Below are 18,413 nucleotides of genomic sequence, written 5' to 3'. Positions count from 1 at the left end.
AGGCGTTTTTAATTTGTAAAGAAATTTTTTGACACCAGTTAAGTTTTGCTTTCAGTGTTGTTTAGAATTTAAGCTTAGAACTTTTTTGTTTAAAAATTGGGTTTAGGAGCTTTTCAACTGAGTGTGCACAAAATGTGTGGAGTACAGCGGAGTGTCATCTGACGAGAATGAATTTTACAGAAATGGCAGTGAAGTGATCATACTCAGAAGTGATTTTCATAGTTTGGCCACAAGAGGGCATTTCTTGCACGGAACCAATGAAGTCATGATTCCTTGCTAGTCATGTTGCCCCTTTTTTTCTGTAAAATACTCGCCTTAACATGAAGTAACTTCCTGCTGAATTTTGCTTTTTGCATGAATGTTTGTTTTGCCTAACATTCACTTTTCTCAGGTCTTAACCAGATGCATCTGGAAACACTATTGGTATTTCAAGCCAGACCCACATATGGAAATTAGCCATTAGTTTGGGTCTGCTTTGGTAAAATTTGTCTGTCTTGTTACTTTTGCAAACAGAGCTACATGTATGTGAAGTTAGTGGCCTGTAAAGTTTTATTTGTTTTAATTTAACAAAAAGTAATTACATGTGCTTGGATTATGTGAATTACTTTTATAAGAAGAAAACCTACAGGTCTAACTGCCTTTTCAAACATTTATTTATGGGGATCAATGAACTGAGAATGGTAAGAGCTTTAGGATTTTGTTCAACATGGAAACATTGTTCCCTTTATTGCCTGCGCATTTATTTCTTCAACTTGAGGAAATGTAAAAGATGTTGCTTTGCAGTATCTTAAAGTTATGGATGATTGCAAGAGGGAGTTAAATTGTGAGTTACATGTAATTAAGTCCAAAGATCATATTTAAAAATTGCATTAAGAAGTTCCACATTCATGTTCAATCGTTAGACGTTCTCTCTCCCAAATATTTTTTTCTCAGGGTTTGAATGGAACAGCTGGGCGCGATGGTATACCAGGCACACCAGGCCCTGAAGGGAAGAAGGGGGATGTAGGAGAGCAAGGCTTGCCTGGAATGAAGGGAGGGAAGGTATGACTGGAAGCTTGGAAAGGGTGAAAAATCAGGGTTGGTGTTGTCATTGGTTGGAGAGGATTTCTCCTCCCCATGTGTTTATATTATCAAACCATAGTTGTAAAAATACCAGTGGCCTGCATGCATTTTTGAATGATGCCAATCATGCTTGTTTCTGCCTTTGTTGTCTTTCTTCCTTTTTTAAGGTTGTGCAGGGTTTTGACGTAATTTTGTTTGCTGAAGTAATGGCTTGAATTTTCAGGATGAGATATCAAGGATTCTGGAGAATAACTTCGTTTTTTCTATTCCTGTAGGGTGATAGAGGAGAAAATGGCTTGAAGGGTGACATCGGGGTTCCAGGGGCAACAGGACCCCAGGTAGAAACTTCATCATGTCTCAGAACTAATCAATCTTTTTCTGTCCTACTAACATCACAGCTTGATTTTCATTGTTTCAAGTGTAACATCATGTCTCCAAAAGTAGTTTATTGAATCAGAGCATTTTGTCAGCAACATGTAAGATCAATTTAACCAAGTGATTACTGTATGGCAAAAGCCTTATGAGTGGCTTATATGGTCCATATGTCAATCTCATTACTTGTTTATTGAAAAGTCAGTTAAAACAGTTACTTTGAGAAATTGGCTTAAAGCTCATGTTTTGAATTTTGGGGGGGAAATGTCAGACATGGTAATATGTAAATTTCCCTCCTTCATTTTGTTGTCAATACATTGTCTCAATCTGTGGAAGTGCTTCTGTCTGAACTTATGTGAACTTTACATCATTATAAAACAGGGAGAAAAGGGCATGATGGGATTGCCTGGACCAAAGGGCATCATGGGAGGGCCTGGCACACCAGGAGAGAAAGGCAGCGATGGTCAGATTGGACCAATAGGATTGACTGTAGGTAGTCATGTGATCAAGCCAGACAATTGTGTACTAACATTTATTTCTGCTTCTCCTGGCTGTAACCTTTTCAATTTAAGGGGAAAAATGTACTTTGTCAGTTTCCATTTAAAAGTTCTTTAACTGCTTTTGCTTGTTGCTTGATTCAATTATTTCATTCGTCAATGTGTTTCTAGGGTGAGAAAGGAGAAAAGGGAGATGCTGGGTTACCAGGTGAAACCGGGGCACCAGGCATGCAAGGTTTGGAGGTACACAGCATCAACTTCTTCAAATTTTTCTACAAATCAACAAATCTTCGAGTATTGTTTATTCATATGGTGTTTGTCTGTGTTACCAGGAAATTTGCTGTCAAACAGACCAGGATAAACTGGTACAAATTTCTACATTTAGTTGGTAGCACACAGGTCTAAAATCTGAGTTAGCTAAAGATCGAGGATTGAGCGTCTACAAAGTAACTGACAGTCTGTGTGTGTAAATTGATATCTGAATGTAAAGGTGCTTCAGTCTTCCATTTGGTTTTCACAAGTGTTTGATAAATCCAGTGGAACTTTCAAAAGGAAAAATCTCTACGAAGAAAGAAAGGCATGTCCTCATTCTGTAGGTGACTTTGAGATACCACTCTCAGTGTTCTAGGTTTTTACTGTGTTACTGTCTGAAACCCTTCCTCTTACTGATATTTTCTTGCAAAGTACCTTCATGAATCAGTTGATTGATTTGTCATAGGGTCTTAAAGGCACAGTAGGTCCCCCCGGTCCAGTCGGTCAGCAAGGCTTGAGTGGACCGCCCGGTCAGAAGGGAGAAAAAGGCTCTATCGGACTAAGCGGACCTGCTGTATGTAAACAAGGCGTCATGTTCAATTATTTACTAACCCTCCACTCTAAAAATTCTAATATTTCTAATGTTTTTAGGGACGTGTTGAATTTTCATCTGCACTAATTTTTCCATTTTTTGTTCTACTGATCCAATATTTTCCAGTTGCTTTAATTAAATATTTTCCCTACTAATAGTTGTTTTCATGAATCATGTGCTATACACTAACAAGTTTCCTTCCTTCATTCTCTCTCCCCGAAGAATCAGCCACATGTCCTTTATTTTAATCATTTACTAACCATACTTTCTCTGTGTTAACCACAGTTATTTGTGTGTAATCAGCAATGTTTTGTCCTGTCTTGTGCTCCGTATATTTTGTTGCTTCAGTCACAGATAATGTAAAGATTTTTTAAATAATTGTTGATGTTCCTCTATGAACAGAATGTTTTGATATTCATTTCTGGTGCAAACCCATTTTAGAACTCAACCAAGTCATCTATTGCTAAGCATTGTACTGAACTTTGAACAGGTGACACAGGAATTACCCATGTTAAGCTGTCCAAATGTAAGCATGCATGGAAAATTGCCAGAGCCCAATTGAGGTAGTAGAAGTCCCTAGTTGAGCTCCAGCTGTTGAACATTTCCTTGCTTTACTCATCGACGTGCCAAGGGAGATGACACAACAGTGTACAATTTATGTATGCATATGTCACATACTTCTGCAGGGTAATAAAGGAGAGACTGGAGAACGAGGTGAAGTTGGTCCAACAGGAGCTATGGTAAGCCGGGATGCCAGATCTCAGAATTGATATTTATAAGCCCCACCACAATACTATACAGTGTCCTCATGAACGTAAACCGTTGTTGATTTTGGGTTATGCTTTTGTATCACTCAGGTGTTAAACTGTAACTTGATTCTAAATTGTGCATGAACTAAACCAGTATGCAAAGAACTACCTTCCTTGGAATTTAATAAGACATACAATTGTTTGTGTGACAGGGCCCTGCTGGGGAGCCTGGCAGAATTGGCAGAGAAGGACCAAAGGGATCCTTGGTAAGACAGCCTTGTTTACTTTTTTTAAAAATAAGCACCCAAATAATAGATTGTTTTAAAGGTCACCTGACTTTTGTGCCAAGACCTTGCGGGGAGGTCCCATAAAATATAAAACTTCTTCCTCACAACACTGGAAGATAGTCACATGTAACTACATGCACTGCGTTTCAAGTGATCTTTTGCTGTTACAAGCTTATTTGCTGATTACCCTGGTAACATTTGGTAACATAACAGCCTGGCAAACATTTTCATGGTATTAGAAAAGCCATGAAAATAGAATTTGAAACAATGTTTTTCCACAATTGAAGATGAAGTTTTCTACCTAACCCACTCTTTTTTGTATTCTTTCCTTTTTTATCAGGGCCCACCTGGTCATCAGGGCGAAAAGGTGAGGACTGTCATCCAGATTTTTTGATGTTTTCATGAGTATGGAGCATTAGTCTTTTCTTGAATACCTTTTCTTTTTGAGGTGACATTGATAGTTATTTTTGTGTTCATGAAAAATGTAAATTGCATAAAACCTTCTTTGACTCTGAGTTGCTTGGTCATTTTCTCAATGTGTGGTTTTTGATTTCTTTCCTTTTTTGATGTTGTTCCTTGTGGTAAAAATTGTGCTTTTGGTAACGTTGTGACATGATTGTAGGGTTCACAAGGCATTCAGGGTGAGCCAGGCCCCAGGGGTGAAAAGGGTGATCGTGGATTAAGAGGAGAACAGGTAAATCTCTTTGAAGATCCAGCATAACAGATCTTCAATATTAGGCTTTGTTCTTATGCTAAACATCAGTCTGTGCTGTGAACTTCAAGTGTCCTTTGAATGAAGTTGTGTTGATGATTGAGTTAACATTTCATTCTTTCAATCTCTGTTCGTTTTTGTTCGTAGTGTTGCACGACTTTCTAAAGTCCTGTTCTCGTCGCTTATTGCTTGACTTTTATACCTGATTTTGAGCAGGACAATTCAGTTACAAATTAAAAGATTATTAAAAAAAATTTTCAGGAAAATTAAGAGGCTGTACCATGGGGCCTTATGACACAGTGTAATCTCAAACCGTAATCAATATGATGTTACAAGTCTGTTTTTATTGTCAAATGTAGGGTTCCAAAGGAAAGAGAGGGAGGAAGGGGGTCAAAGGTCAACCTGGTGATCCAGGACCCCCTGGTCTGGATGCGCCAGTACCCGTGGTGAGTCTCCTGAGTGGATCTGATCTTCAGTGCTGTCCGAAGACCAAATGAGTGACGGCCAACAGACAAGTTGTGAGACACAAATGGGTGTGACAGGGGGGAGGGGCTTGGAGGGGTGTGGTTTTACGTGGGCATATGGCTAGGACCGATGGGGTTGAGTTGAAGGGTGTGATTGGGGCTTGAAGGGGAAGGGGCTGAGGCTTGAATGAAGGGAGTGGCTGAAAGGCAGGAAGGGGTTTTTTGATTGAGGGGTGTCATATGGGTTTGAAGGGCGTGTGATGAAATGAATGTAGAGAATTGATGGTTGTGATGAAGTTTGAAGGAGTTGGCTTGGGTTAGGAGATACAAAGCCCAGCTGTGCATGGAAGTACTTTTGGTTAAAAGGGTGTGACTGGGTATAAAGGCATGTTATTTGGCAGATTTAGGAAGATTTATCTGGAACAGGTGTGAACCTTGATTGAGTAGTGTGGAAGTTGACTTACTTGGACAAGCAAGAATTGGAGATAGCGCTGAGGGTATGCCTGGAGGTTTCTTTTGTTTTATGCCTGACAAATTCAATTTTTCCCCTGGTATTACTGCAGGGTTCAAATGGGTTACCGCTACCAGAATGCTGCTACTACCAACCTTAGAGGTCTCGAAATGTTTAGTCTGACATGAGGGCGCTGTTCAGCACCATACCAACTTATGGAACACCAGGCTGGTTCCTGCCATGTCATTTTTAGTACTACACTGTATGGATATGTACATATAGCAGATTTATAAGGGGAAAAAAAGAAACAAAAATAAACAGAAATACTTATAATAAAAAGTTTATATATTTTTTATTGTATTCTATTTGGGGAAGAGTGTCTGCATGAGAAATGTGCGGGTCGTTGTCTGGGGAATGTGCGTAACATTTGAAACTAAGGGCCACATCGTCTCATCCAAGGAGCACTGACAGAATACAAAGTTTTTCTGGTTCCTGACATGATATTTTTCTGTATGAAAGGTGGAAATGTTTCTATAAAAGGTGCTTTAATTTCGCAAAGTAACTTCCGGTAAACCTACATACTTTATATGGCTCTTTGTGTTGTGGCTCTACAAATACATGGCATAATGCCAAATCCTGTCTCTTTTTGGTCAAGACGAGACACTCTTCATCTTCACGTTGCTTCTTCCCAAACTTTGCAGGACGGTGAAATTTACCGATATTCATGCACGACTTTGTGATTCATAATAATACTGGGTTGCATAAAGTAGCCTCGTGTACCACATCTACTTTAGCCTGCATACTCTGTGCTACTGCCCAATCACATTGTAATTGGAAATTTAACTCTTCATGTTGAAAGACTGGGACAAGGAAATTTGCTTGAAATTTAATTGGCTTATGGAAATGTTAAGTTGGATGTGATTTCTAGTTTATTTTCCTTCCATGTCTTCAGTGAGAAGTATTTTTTGTCTGTTTCTTGGAGAGGGGTTCTCAATCAAACTTTCATGATCCCTTTCAAGGCATGCCTTGATATTTTTCAGATAAGTGAGCTAATTTCCTTTTTATTTAAACTTTAAAATGCTCCTCGAGCAGCTCTTTTTATATCTGGAATATGTTTTACTGTCGTTAGCTCGTGTTGTATACTAGTTTTGTAAATAAAAGTACAGTTAAACCATCACCGTATATTTCATTTTTATTGGCTGAAATTCATAATGAATATGTACAAAGGACATTACAGCATTTGATTGGACACTGACAATGAATATGCATTTGTATTGGAATGTATGCATGCTATACAGTGTAGCTTTTGCGATATTGCGGAATGAATAATCATAATCGTTACTGGTTCTTCTAAATGAAGCCTTCCATATACGGTTATAATTCAATGGGCTAATTCGGTATTTCAACAGCAACATGTCCAGAATGAAACGCGCCCGAGGTCATTCGGGAACAGAATTACACGCGCACGATGTCTGTCCTATCAGCGCCGTCCGAAACGCGACTCGTACTCGCAAGCGTGGTTTACTCTCAACTGACCTAGCCTTTTTGAATTACCGAATCGGCAGTCATTTTTAAGCTGTACATATTTATGCACGATTGTTTTTAAAAGGAGTATCCGTTGAAAACATATTTGTTTGACGAAAACTCTGAAATGCTGTTTTCAGTCATGCAATTGTAGTCGTAAATAATATAAATAGTCAAATAGCCATTACTGTCCATTTATTTATTTGTTTTATTTAAAGATTGCCTTGGTTTAGAACTTTTACCGTGCTTTTGTGTTATATTTGTATCGTATTGCCTTGTCTGGTATTGCTGTTGGTGTTCTATTGAAAAATAGTGAAGTTGAGAATGTTATCGCATGACTTTTAAATGTTGCTGTGACATGAAACTGTTCTGGAAAAGTAACAAAGTAAGAGGAAGTCAGTGACTGTCAGGTTCGATTGTGGGCGGTTTTGATTAATTTTCGTACTGATTTCAGCTGATTTTGTCATGAGTGAAAGATTTTTTTCCCCAGTGGCGCTGACACTGCCCATAAATTTTTTTCTTGTTTCTTGTTCATCAAATGATTTTTTCTCAGTCATTTTGTTGAATTCTTGTCCCTTTAATTGCGTGTATTGCAGTGTCAAACGGAGGAATCATGCAGTTGTGGACGATTTTTCAATTTTGAAAAGGTCAAAGTTTAAAATCAACTCCACCGTGACTTAAAATTTGACGGATGAATCTGTGATCTTTTGATTATGTCCTCCTATGATACTGTGTTTAAATCACCCAGATAACAATATTTTTGTATTTGAATTATGCACCAGTAAACCTAAAATGGAATAATGAGGGGCTGCATTGCAGAAATCGCTTGCCCAAGGTGCTTCTTGTAATAATAGACTTGAAAGATATTAGTGCGTATCTAAATCATTTTTGAGGACATTGAGTAAAGTGTTAACTCAATTCAGTCGGTGTCTTTGTGAGTTGGAAGAGACATCGCAATTTTACTTCTTTTTGAAGCGACAATCATTGATTACTCCATCAAAGGTGACTGTCTTTTCCCACACTCTGCCTTAAGTTTGATATTATGCATGTCAGCACCTGTTTCGTGACGTCACAAAATCTTAGCTCATGTATTTTACGTGTAAATTATGTAAAGATACTGCATTATGAAAGGACGTCACCCTTGTGCCATAGAGTGTCTGATGTGCATGCATTCAGCTAGCTGGTAAGAACAAAATGCTAAGCGAAAGTTGGCACCTTGTATAACTTTCCTATCTGGAAATTTTGGAATGGCAGAAATTTGACGGAGCTACCAAGTACAGATATTTGCTAAGGACTGTGCATGTTTTGCATAGCAACGAAACTAAATTCCGAAATTCCGCGCGATGTGTAGGCCTGTTGTTTGTGGCTGATCTCATTGTTGCGTTTTCAGAATGAAACAGGCTGAGAAATACGGTGATGAATAGAGATCAGACTGAAATGGTCGGACATAGGGAGTTCGTTTCTGTCTGTTGAAAACGCCGAGGCTTGTATTTAGATGAGGGGAAATTAAACGTTCTAGTGTGTTTGATTTCAGTGTTGTCTTTAATACACGTGGGAATCTTTTGGACATTACAGCAGAAAAGTTTGAGTGGGTTGGCGTTTTTTTAATATAACTGAATGCATGAACTACATCACGGCCATCACATGTTGCTTTCTCAAGAAATATCAAAATTTCTTGACGTCGGTCTAAAATAAAATGTAACACTCTACTTTCAAGTTGAGCAATTTTCTTTAAGCGAAAGGTCCTATTGTTTGAGACGAGGAGTAATTTATTTAATAATTGGGTTTTGTAAATGACTTTAACTGTAAAGCTTTGTCATAAGCTAGACTTCCATTTTGTTTATTTGAATATTCTGTAGATAGCATACGTTCCGTCATGAAGTATGCAAATAAGCTATAAGATTATGCAAATTACATATTTTACATATTTATAAGGTGCTCACGAATGATGTATTTGCTGAATGTTTTATCTTGCCTAAGTCAGTTTATTACCTCATTGGCGAGAATCGACCTGTAAAATCAAATAAATGTTGATGAGGGTTCATCATCATAATGTACATAATTATGTGCACTGTGTGGTTTATACTTTACCGTTTCCTAATCAGATTATTTTTATATCAATTTGTTTTGCGTTCTTTTTTGGGCGGGGGGAAGGTGTGGCAAAAGTTTCTCGTAAGTGAAGACGTATATTATTTGTATCGAAATAAACATTTAGAAAGTTACATGCATTTTTACGGCAGAATTCGTGATCAGAGGAAGGGGAGTATGCGTGTCCCCCACTTTTTGACTGGTGATGGGCGTGGCCTGTTGAATCATCACCTCTCTTTAAAAAAGGTAGAAAAAAGGTAGATTGCGAAGAATATATTGGACTTCCCCTACAACAAAAAATGTACTTAATAGCACTAAAAACGGACAACAATTTTTAAAAAGCTACAAATATGCCGTTTTAATGTAAGATTCTGCAGGAATGTTCGTGTACACACTGCAATAAAGATATACGTCTGTCATGAACGTCACTCCCATATTGTGTCATGGTGTCAGAACCCCACCCTCTAATTTCCATAACTTTGGAAGTCAAACCCCCCCAACAATTTCCCATCATAGTTCCAGCACAGAATTTACGCCACTGCCTTAACATGCAAAAAAAAGTGGATAAAAGGCGCGTACACACGTGCTCTAGCCTTCTTTTCAAATTTTGCGCGCATGCGTTGTCTTCATGGTTGTTTTCGTCATGGCGCTCCTGCTGTAACATACGGTGTAGTTGGATTATTTTAAGCCTGAAATTTCTCGTTTTTCCGTTGTACATCCTGTCGTGTAGACCAGCTCATGTTGTTTTACAAAGCTCAAAGAAGTGCTCTCGCCTGGCATTTTTCAACTACGGAGATTTAAAGAGGGGTTTTAAGTAGGTACACGAAACTGGAATCTGCTGCGGTTGCACATTTAATGCGTATATTGACAGTACGATGTACATGCACAGTGTATGTTGCGAGGACATAAGGGATGGTTGTGTTACATGTATTTCGCCAAATCTAGCATAAAGTTGTCAACGCCATGACTATCCGTCAGTTTTGTCAAGGTGAGTACTGTTTCATTCAGTTTTGGGCTCAGCTTTCAACGGTGTGGGGTTCTGCAAGTTCTGACTCGTTTGGAAACATCATTTTTATAGAAATGTAAAGTGTTGAAAATTGGTGATGTTTGCTTATTCCAGCTAGCTACGTTAATGCATCAACTTCATATACGTAATTCCAAATTCCCGAAATCCATCTGCTGAATGTTCACCAAAAAAAACCACCCCAAAATGTAAATATTCCTCCCCGCCTTACTAGACACTGTTCAGACTATTACTACAGCTCTTCATGTACTAAGCTGGCTGCTAGTACAGTTGGGCATGAAGGCCCTCAACTATGGAACTCACTGGATCTCTCATTAAAAAAAGTTTGCAGTCGATCTTTAATCATACACAATTATAAAAATCACTTAGTGAATGATTGCCTGTAAATTAATCATCCATTAACCCTGACAGTCCCAAATCCTCCAATTTCAATACGATTTTACATACACCCTAGGGGTTGGGGTTAACAGGTTTTACTGGTTACGCTCTGTCCCATGTAATTTCTGCTATGTTTACATGTGTGTGTTTGTAGTTGTTATTTAATTTAATTCCTTGGGCCCATTACGAGACAAGCCCTGCTTTTTAGAGGCCTCGTCCAAATTTTATTGCAGTAATTCTGTGATATTTATCGCATTGCTACGTGGAGAAATAAACAAGATTGATTGATACATGAATGACCTGGGCCTTTTCCTATCACGTTTACACCGCTGCACTCCCTGTTTTTAAATCTAAGACTGGAATACCTTGTCATTTTGGATAGAATGTTGCACTACAGCCGTTCTGTACATGCAGGCAAGTCAACAACGTTTTGTAAATGTAAGTACTTATTTTTCCAAACAAAATTAGACATTTTTCTTCGTCCCGGATTTGTGCCTTTCCAGCAGTTTTGCAGTGACTGACCTTTGTTAAAATAATATACATGTATAGTAAATAAAGTTGAGGCCCTTGCAACGCCCTTTCCAGGGAAAAAGTTCTATATACGGACGCCACTTGACGCCCCATGCACAAACCTATGAGACTTGTCTGAAAAATTAAGTATTTTCTAAGTAAACAACTTTTTCCCCCGAATTAAAACTTTTCTGGACATGTTTTTGCTTTTTGATGGCTAATAGGTCACTGTAGGAAATAATTACTGGAATCCATATACAAAACTCAGCTTTCCGTCCTGTATTGTACACGTCTTCTGTGCTCAAATGATTGTTTAGAAACTTCAAGATACAAATTTTCATTTAGAAGTTCATGCTTTGTTCTTAGGAGGCTCAACCCTCCATTTTTGAATGTTGAATAGGGAATAGTTTCCTTCTCATTTACAGTAGCTAACACATCTTTTACTCTCCCCCTTCCAAGCACATTTGGCTTTTAACACCCTTGAACAATTTTCTATAACCCTCTTCCCAACAATAAGGCATTGTTGCATATGTTCAGGGTAGATCACCAGGGTCCATAATCAAGAGAGAAAATGCAGGTTTTGACTGTAGTGCCATATACTGACCACCAAGACAAGCCTGTGATTGGCCAATTCAAAAAGAGGGTGTGTGTATAGGCAGTGGGCATCCATGGGCACTACCAACCATAGGATTAACGGATGTAGTCAGTGCCACATCAAGACAGCCAAAGAGTTGGCCAGGGAGATGCGCATGTGTATGAGACCTCAACACAATCAAGAGGAGGTGCCATTTTCCAAGCAATGGAGGCTCTGTTGGTTAGAACTGCACTTTGTTGATTTACGAATGACGATGAAATGCATGCATTGCAGTTGTATAGTTTCCAACAGGGCTCTGTTTAACTGGTGAGAGTGTGTTTTGTCTCGAGGCAGATAGTGTGAAGCGAACATTGTGAACGATAAGTGAACAATTACAAGACATCAAGTTGACGTTGGAGATGCATGAATCATCTGGAGATGTGTTTTTACAGTTTAGACCTACAGACACACCGTTTCATCAAAGTGATATATCTGAGTGAATGTAATGATGGGCCAATCACTGCATGCTGCACAACACTTCAACACCTGAAAACCAACATTGGAGAAATCCCCCCCCCCCCGAAGGAAGGCGGCGATATGCTGTTTAAACTCAACTGGGGGAACTTAAGTGGATGAGAAATGACAAAACCAGAGCCAGCTAACTACAGGAAGACTTCAAAACTGGTGATCGGATCTTAGATGCCGCTGTAGCGGAGAACCCTGAACTAAGAGCAGATGGAAACCTGGACTCTACTTCTGGTACTGTCTGGATCCAATCCTGCTTTCCAATTCTTACCCAGACAGTGATCGTGACATTGATTGATTTAATCCTGAACTCTGATCTCAGACTAGGACTGTAAATGGGGTATTCATTATTGGGAAAATACTTTAATCGTGGAGAATAGGCCAACAGAGCACCAACACATATGTCGCTAAACTTTTTTTTTCATGCGAGTGGACCTCATGCTAAAATTTCTTAAGTACTATCTTTGATTTTATTCTTAAACTCTGTTTAATCTCAGTTAATCATGTACATATTTTGATGAATTAGAAGCAACAGCAATAAAGAGTGAAGTTGTTTATTCTTTGTCCGTTATTTCTGTGTGAGTTTTGGCAGTGGATACGGAGTTCAGCTAAATATTCTGTAAATGGAGTGAATTTATTGAAATTTGGATTACAATGTCATTGTTCAACCTCATTCAGTAATTCTTCAAATGAACGCTCTGGCATGTACAGCGAGTAACATAATAAATCAGTATGTGAGACACATGGATGGATGTTTTGTGTTTGTTGGTGTTTGATGTTGAGTTCGTACTTTACTGTTCAACTGTCAATTCAGGAGCAAGTCTGCCAAAATTTGTGCCAGCGACTAGACGATTGAGGAATGATGTAATTTAAAACATTACCCGGCCATGGAAATTTGAAAAGATGGGATGCTGATCCATGATACATGTCCATGTATACTACCTATACTTACAGCACTGAACCTTACCTCAAAATAGCATATTTATACCATATTCTCCCATTTTCTCCCCTTTCATTGCTGCTCAATACATCTTGGTTGTTGAGAAGTTCCTAAAATCCTCAAAATCTGTCTTCTGTTTTCGTACACCCCCCCGATCTCCACTTCTCCCCTGGATTTATGTTCTTAATCAGCAGCTTTACAGGGTCCTTTTACTCTCCAGATTCTTAGTTTCTATCTATTGTATACTGGTAGTCTCTCAGTTATTAAAGAACTGTTCTTAACTTAAACAAAAACAGCATTCAGCATGGTTTCATACATGCTTCTCAGATTTGAAATAAATCTTGAAAATTGACTGTGTATGTATCATTTGAACTGAGTTCTGTGTGTCATTTTTGTGTGAGAACATTTTCAACATTTGTAAAGGGGGAAATATTTCAAGTGAATTAAATGGGATAATTGCATTGCAGACGAATGAATTTTCCTGAATTTTGCCACTTTATGCACTATATCTGTTTTCAGTTAGTCTTGTAATGAAGAAGTTGGCAGCTCTGAGAATAGAAAAAAAATTATGAACGTTAAAATGCCAATTCTCACCTCCATGTCACTCACTTCAAGTGAAACTTGTGATGACGTGTTAAATAAAGGACCATTGTGAAAAATAACATTTTTGATTTGTTTCCAGTATGTTCGTAATTATGATTTATTTTCTATTTGTTCATGATGATATTTTGTATAATTTTTTTTTCAGGTGGGAGGAAATGTGATTGAGGATTAGAGCGGGTAAATATTCATACGTCCATTTAAGTTGGTCATTGGTGTTTGTCAGTGCAAAGATTTCATCAGAACTGTACACTTATTATGATGCCGCCTTAAGACAAATTTTGAAACTGACATTTGGAAATGTATCAACCTGTTGATAGGTTCATTTAAAATTTGTTTTTGTTTTTTAACTCCAGGGAACAGTGCATCTGATGAGCAGGACACGTGGTGAGGATATTGAACAAACACATGCCTGGAAATATTCTTTGTTAAAACAGTCTTTGAATGCCAGAATACTTTGTATGGCTTTTGTAGTATTGCATTGAAAAAGGCCTTCCCCCCATTGTTGTCTTACCAGGAATCAACACCTAAGTTTTTAAAAAGTTTTAATAAAAGTTTCATACGGAGTAACTCCATGCACTGTCGTATCTTGATTGGTTTTGCATTGTAGCTGTTGGAAAAAATGCCAGTAAGTTAACCTGTGACGAAGCTTACAGAATGCATAATGTGGGAGGCAGCTTTTCTACATGAGTTAAAATGTCTGAAAATCTGAACTTTCTTTTTCCCAGATGATGCTTCTGTGATGCCTCACAAGTCCCTTCAGGTCAGTTTGAGTCAGGTCATTGAGTACATAAATTATGTCTAACAGATATAGAGAACAGGAATACATAATGCATTAATTATTGAATATCCTAGATGAGACATCCAATAAACTGCTCTCAGTTTGAAGGGGAATAAAATAAAAGAATTTGGATGTCAAAAACTGTTTCAGAAATGTCATTTAAATTCATAATTGATTTAATTTTAAAAGTGAAAAATTCGAACTGAAGCAAATCCAGTTTCTTTAATTTACCATAACGTGTATTCATCATATTGAGAGCACTTCAATTTTGATAGTTCACTCAAATCAAATTAAGAAAAACATTTGATTATCACCCTTGTGAAGGTTAATAAATGGTGCAGAATTAATTTCTACTTTTGGTTTATTTTGTCCAAGCATTTGTGCATCTTTTGTTGCCATCCTGGAGTGATGTCTCCTCTTGGTAAACTGACAGTAACTGAAACCAACTGGCTTCATCCCCTATGCTGAGGACAAGTGAGCCCTCTATTGTCACAAAGAGCTGTCTACAAAGATGAAGTCTACTGTTAAGACATATTGGTCTTCATTTTGGCTCTTGATGGCCGAAGCACTGTGGAAACTGTTGCTCCAAACAATCAGAAATTTGAGTAATTAACCCTAACAGTCCTCAACCCTCCAACTAGTAAAGGATTGAGGTCTGTTAGGGTTAATTTTAATCATTGTTTCCATACATTGACTGGATTGGAACTTGGTGCTTTTAAGGAGGTCGGCTTGAAAACAGCAGCGCCGCGTATCTGTTTTTTCCTTTCGGTGCATTCATGATCAAGAAGCATAGCTTGGTTTTTTCACTCATTATTTGTTGAATGCCTCTCAAAACTCCTGGAAGATGCATGCGAGGCTGCCGTCATGCAGATAAGGTAAAATTAAAATTATGGCTAATTTCAGTTTGATGGTTGGGGGTTTGGTCAGATTGAAACTTAAACTGCACCATTTTGAAGATATATCAAACTTACACTTCCTTTATTGAATAATTAAATGGTATGCATGCATTATTAAAATTGATGCTAGTAGACTAACTTGTTCAATTACATGTATGATAAATACAAATTATTTGAGAATATTACAGTTTTTGCACTGTAAATTCAGCTCATTCTGATGGCTTTTTTAATGCGATGTTTGTTATCACTTTACATCTAAACCTTCTTTTACTGATGAGAAAAATTGCCCTTCTTTACCTGAGGGTCTCTCAATATAAACATTTTGACCTCCCCAACTTTCAAAGTGTATTTCCAACAATATTCTGGTATTATTTTTATTTTCAGGCTTCCATGCAGTGAACCTTGGCCCACGAAAAGTGCTTCTTGACTACAGAGAACCAGAAGTAAATCAGGATGTACAGCATCTCAAGAGATGTCCAAGTACCATCAACAGAACGTACAAAATCAAAGACACTAAAAGAAATGAAACTTAACAGGGGGCCCCACCAAGTATGGATTTGTGAGGACAATAGAGATCTGGAATGGCAAGGCATGAAATGGTTCATTGTCTCCTCGTACTTCAGTTTGTCAGTCCATGCAGTTTTAGTCCATCAGAACAGTTTTTGCAGTGTAGAGATAGAAATTTGGCTTGTTTTAGTTCTAGTGGAATCCAACTGGGAATGATTAAGAAAATTTTAGCTCTGAAAAACTGTAATCAAATTACACACATTTTAAGAAACATCTCAATCAGTCAAATTTTTTAATGTTTCAACTTCCACTACTGTTGATCCAAAGGTTGTTTCATTGTTTGGATTTTCATAGAAATGAAATCAACATGGTACACCTTTCAAAGGAATGAAACTCGATAAATTGGCCTGGGTTGACAAATGACTTTTGCTTGATCACAACACAAATGATGAATTAAAATGTTAACGTTTCATTCTGTGTGTGATTTTATTATATGAGTGTTTCAAAAATGAAATACCTAAAATATTTCTAGTGTATTAAATATGCCTGAATTTTCTTGCTAGCAGGTGGTAAAACATTTCTCTTTTTAGGACTAAATACTAGCGAAAGAGTAATGATCAGTTCAGGTAGTTTAACAATAGAAATTTATTTTGATACAATACTCGAATTTGGGCTCAGAAAACTGATTAAATTACACAAATGATGAAATAAATGTTGGAAATGCTTTATTCTCTGTGTCATTCTATTAAATGAGCATTCAAAAATGGAACATTTGAAATATTTTTCATTTGTATTAAAAGATCATGCCTTTAAAATTGAAAATGTGTCTTGAAATGCTCAATAACTTTATTGAGCATTTCTCTTTTGAAGGGCTAGTGAATTTTGACTTTTTTTAATGAAAATACTCAAGATCGATGGTGAAAAAAACAAAACTGACCATTCACAATTGCGCAGTTATACGCAACTGACCAACCAGTTAATGTTATGGAGCTCAATGAAAGATTACAAATATTCAATTAATTTTTTTATTGTATTAACTTTTTGAAATCTGATCAAATTGTTTGCAAAGGTCAGAGTTGAGAAACGATTGTTTTACGTGAAGACAAATCCGGTTATATTCTGGAAATGGAGGAAAATGAAACTCGATTTAACTCTGTATGGGGTCATTGCTGTTATAAAGCCTCAACACAGTGGAAGCTCAGGTAAGGATCAGTCTGTAACTTCACTCATAAAGAATAGGCATTCTTAAGGTACTTTCTGAACAAAATTAATTGAATTTCCAACGAATTTATTACCTGGTGCCGGTACTGAGCTATTTCAGACGGATCCAAATTTTAGTCGCTCAAGAGAAATGATTCACTCCCAAAAATGGAACTAATTGTACTAAAAAAAGGGCCTGTCTGCTAGAGCATTAATTGGCCATTTTGTATGTTGCTATTTAAGGTTGGTTAAAGAGACTGGTAATTCAGTTTCATTTTACAATGTATATTGTTTATTTTTCCGTTAATTTTAACAATCGCACCTTAAGAGTATTGGATTGTTAATGTACAAATGACGAGAACGAGAGGTCGAATTAAACCAATCCCACAATGCATTTCAACTAATGTTTGGTTTGAATATTTAAATTTTTTATTGAAATGAGGTCAAGGATCAGTTTTTTTTTGATTGCGCAATCCTAACCTTTAAATATAAGTTCCGAGCAGAATTTTTCGAAGAAGCTTGTGGCTTGGTGGGCTAGCTCGCTGTCCGCCAGGCTGACGGGTCCCCGGTTCAAATCCAGCTGGGGACCCGGGGAGAGGATTTTTTACTCTCTGCAGTGGTGATTTATAAAAAAAAGAAATAAAATGGTAGCATGGCTGGGACTAGAACCGGGGACCTGCTGACTAGCAGTCTCTCTTCTTTTCCGCTAGGCCACGGCACTTTCTTGAAAAACTCTACGGTTTTCGTAATTATAAACCTTAGGTTGTTTATACTTAGAAATTTTTCAGCACTGACTAGATTTCCAGATTGCAAGGGGTACCCCTTGACAAATTGGCAAGATCTAAGGCTTGGAGGCTGAGAGGGTGGAGGGGTAAGGCTTAAGCACCAGAGTGTGACTGTTGGATGATTTGGAGCAACTGATTGAAGGGCCAGGAGCTGTTGGGGTTCAGGGGTTGGGAAGTAGCTTCCATGATTGGGAGATGATGGCACTTTGGTTTAGATGAAGTGGAGTGGACTTTTGTCTGACTGGGTCTTTCAGAGAACGGAGAAGTCCTGGGAGTAGGCAGTGTTGAGTCTGCCACTGAGATCTGAATGCTGCAGAAGATCATTCCTTGTTTTTCACGAGAGCAAGTCATTGGCTGATGCCTGAAGAGTGGGCTGGGTTATCTCCATGGTCGAGAGACACATCTGGACTTGCTCCTCTGGAGACTATTGAGTGAGACAGGTAGACCACTTAGTGTGAGGGTCTTGTTGCAACCTGGTTGAAGGGCCTTCCTCATTTGACCATCACATGTACTGCTGGAACTGCTGCTCATGCTACGTGATCACTTTAGGCTGCACTGCCCTCTGTTGTTCATGACATGTAGAATTTTTTTCTTTGACGGGTCACATGATAGTCTGGTGACAGTGCACACAGGTTCATTTCTC

General features: G+C 38.0%; 1 protein-coding gene and 1 long non-coding RNA gene across 8 annotated transcripts in view; both read left to right on the top strand.

Moving 5' to 3' along the window:
• LOC110986010 (uncharacterized) overlaps window positions 1–9,024 on the top strand; it is a 76,501-nt gene extending 67,477 nt beyond the window's left edge. For 5 of the 6 annotated variants that reach the window (XM_087129924.1, XM_087129928.1, XM_087129927.1 and 2 more), the window contains 11 exons: window positions 934–1,041; window positions 1,338–1,400; window positions 1,816–1,923; window positions 2,103–2,174; window positions 2,650–2,757; window positions 3,462–3,515; window positions 3,737–3,790; window positions 4,152–4,178; window positions 4,434–4,505; window positions 4,883–5,041; window positions 5,551–9,024. In XM_087129924.1, the coding sequence (XP_086986050.1) occupies window positions 934–1,041; window positions 1,338–1,400; window positions 1,816–1,923; window positions 2,103–2,174; window positions 2,650–2,757; window positions 3,462–3,515; window positions 3,737–3,790; window positions 4,152–4,178; window positions 4,434–4,505; window positions 4,883–5,020 (804 nt within the window). In that variant the 3' untranslated portion in view covers window positions 5,021–5,041; window positions 5,551–9,024. The remainder of the gene's footprint in view (window positions 1–933; window positions 1,042–1,337; window positions 1,401–1,815; window positions 1,924–2,102; window positions 2,175–2,649; window positions 2,758–3,461; window positions 3,516–3,736; window positions 3,791–4,151; window positions 4,179–4,433; window positions 4,506–4,882; window positions 5,042–5,550) is intronic. The other variant, XM_087129925.1, reaches the window with a different exon arrangement.
• Window positions 9,025–9,662: 638 nt separating this feature from the next.
• Window positions 9,663–17,385, top strand: LOC147795969 (uncharacterized). 2 transcript variants are annotated; one of them, XR_015423357.1, is made up of 6 exons: window positions 9,663–10,038; window positions 10,835–10,890; window positions 13,750–13,781; window positions 13,958–13,988; window positions 14,330–14,364; window positions 14,758–17,385. It is a non-coding gene; the product is annotated as an uncharacterized LOC147795969 (long non-coding RNA). The 2 variants fall into 2 exon arrangements; XR_015423356.1 differs by having other exon boundaries at window positions 14,330–17,385.
• The last annotated feature ends 1,028 nt before the right edge of the window (window positions 17,386–18,413 follow it).

The sequence above is a fragment of the Acanthaster planci genome, linkage group LG19 (genome assembly GCF_054643075.1).
Source record: "Acanthaster planci isolate LZ-2023a linkage group LG19, COTS_SCS, whole genome shotgun sequence".
Lineage (NCBI taxonomy): Eukaryota > Metazoa > Echinodermata > Asteroidea > Valvatida > Acanthasteridae > Acanthaster > Acanthaster planci.
This window is presented reverse-complemented; position numbering and strand designations above follow the sequence as displayed.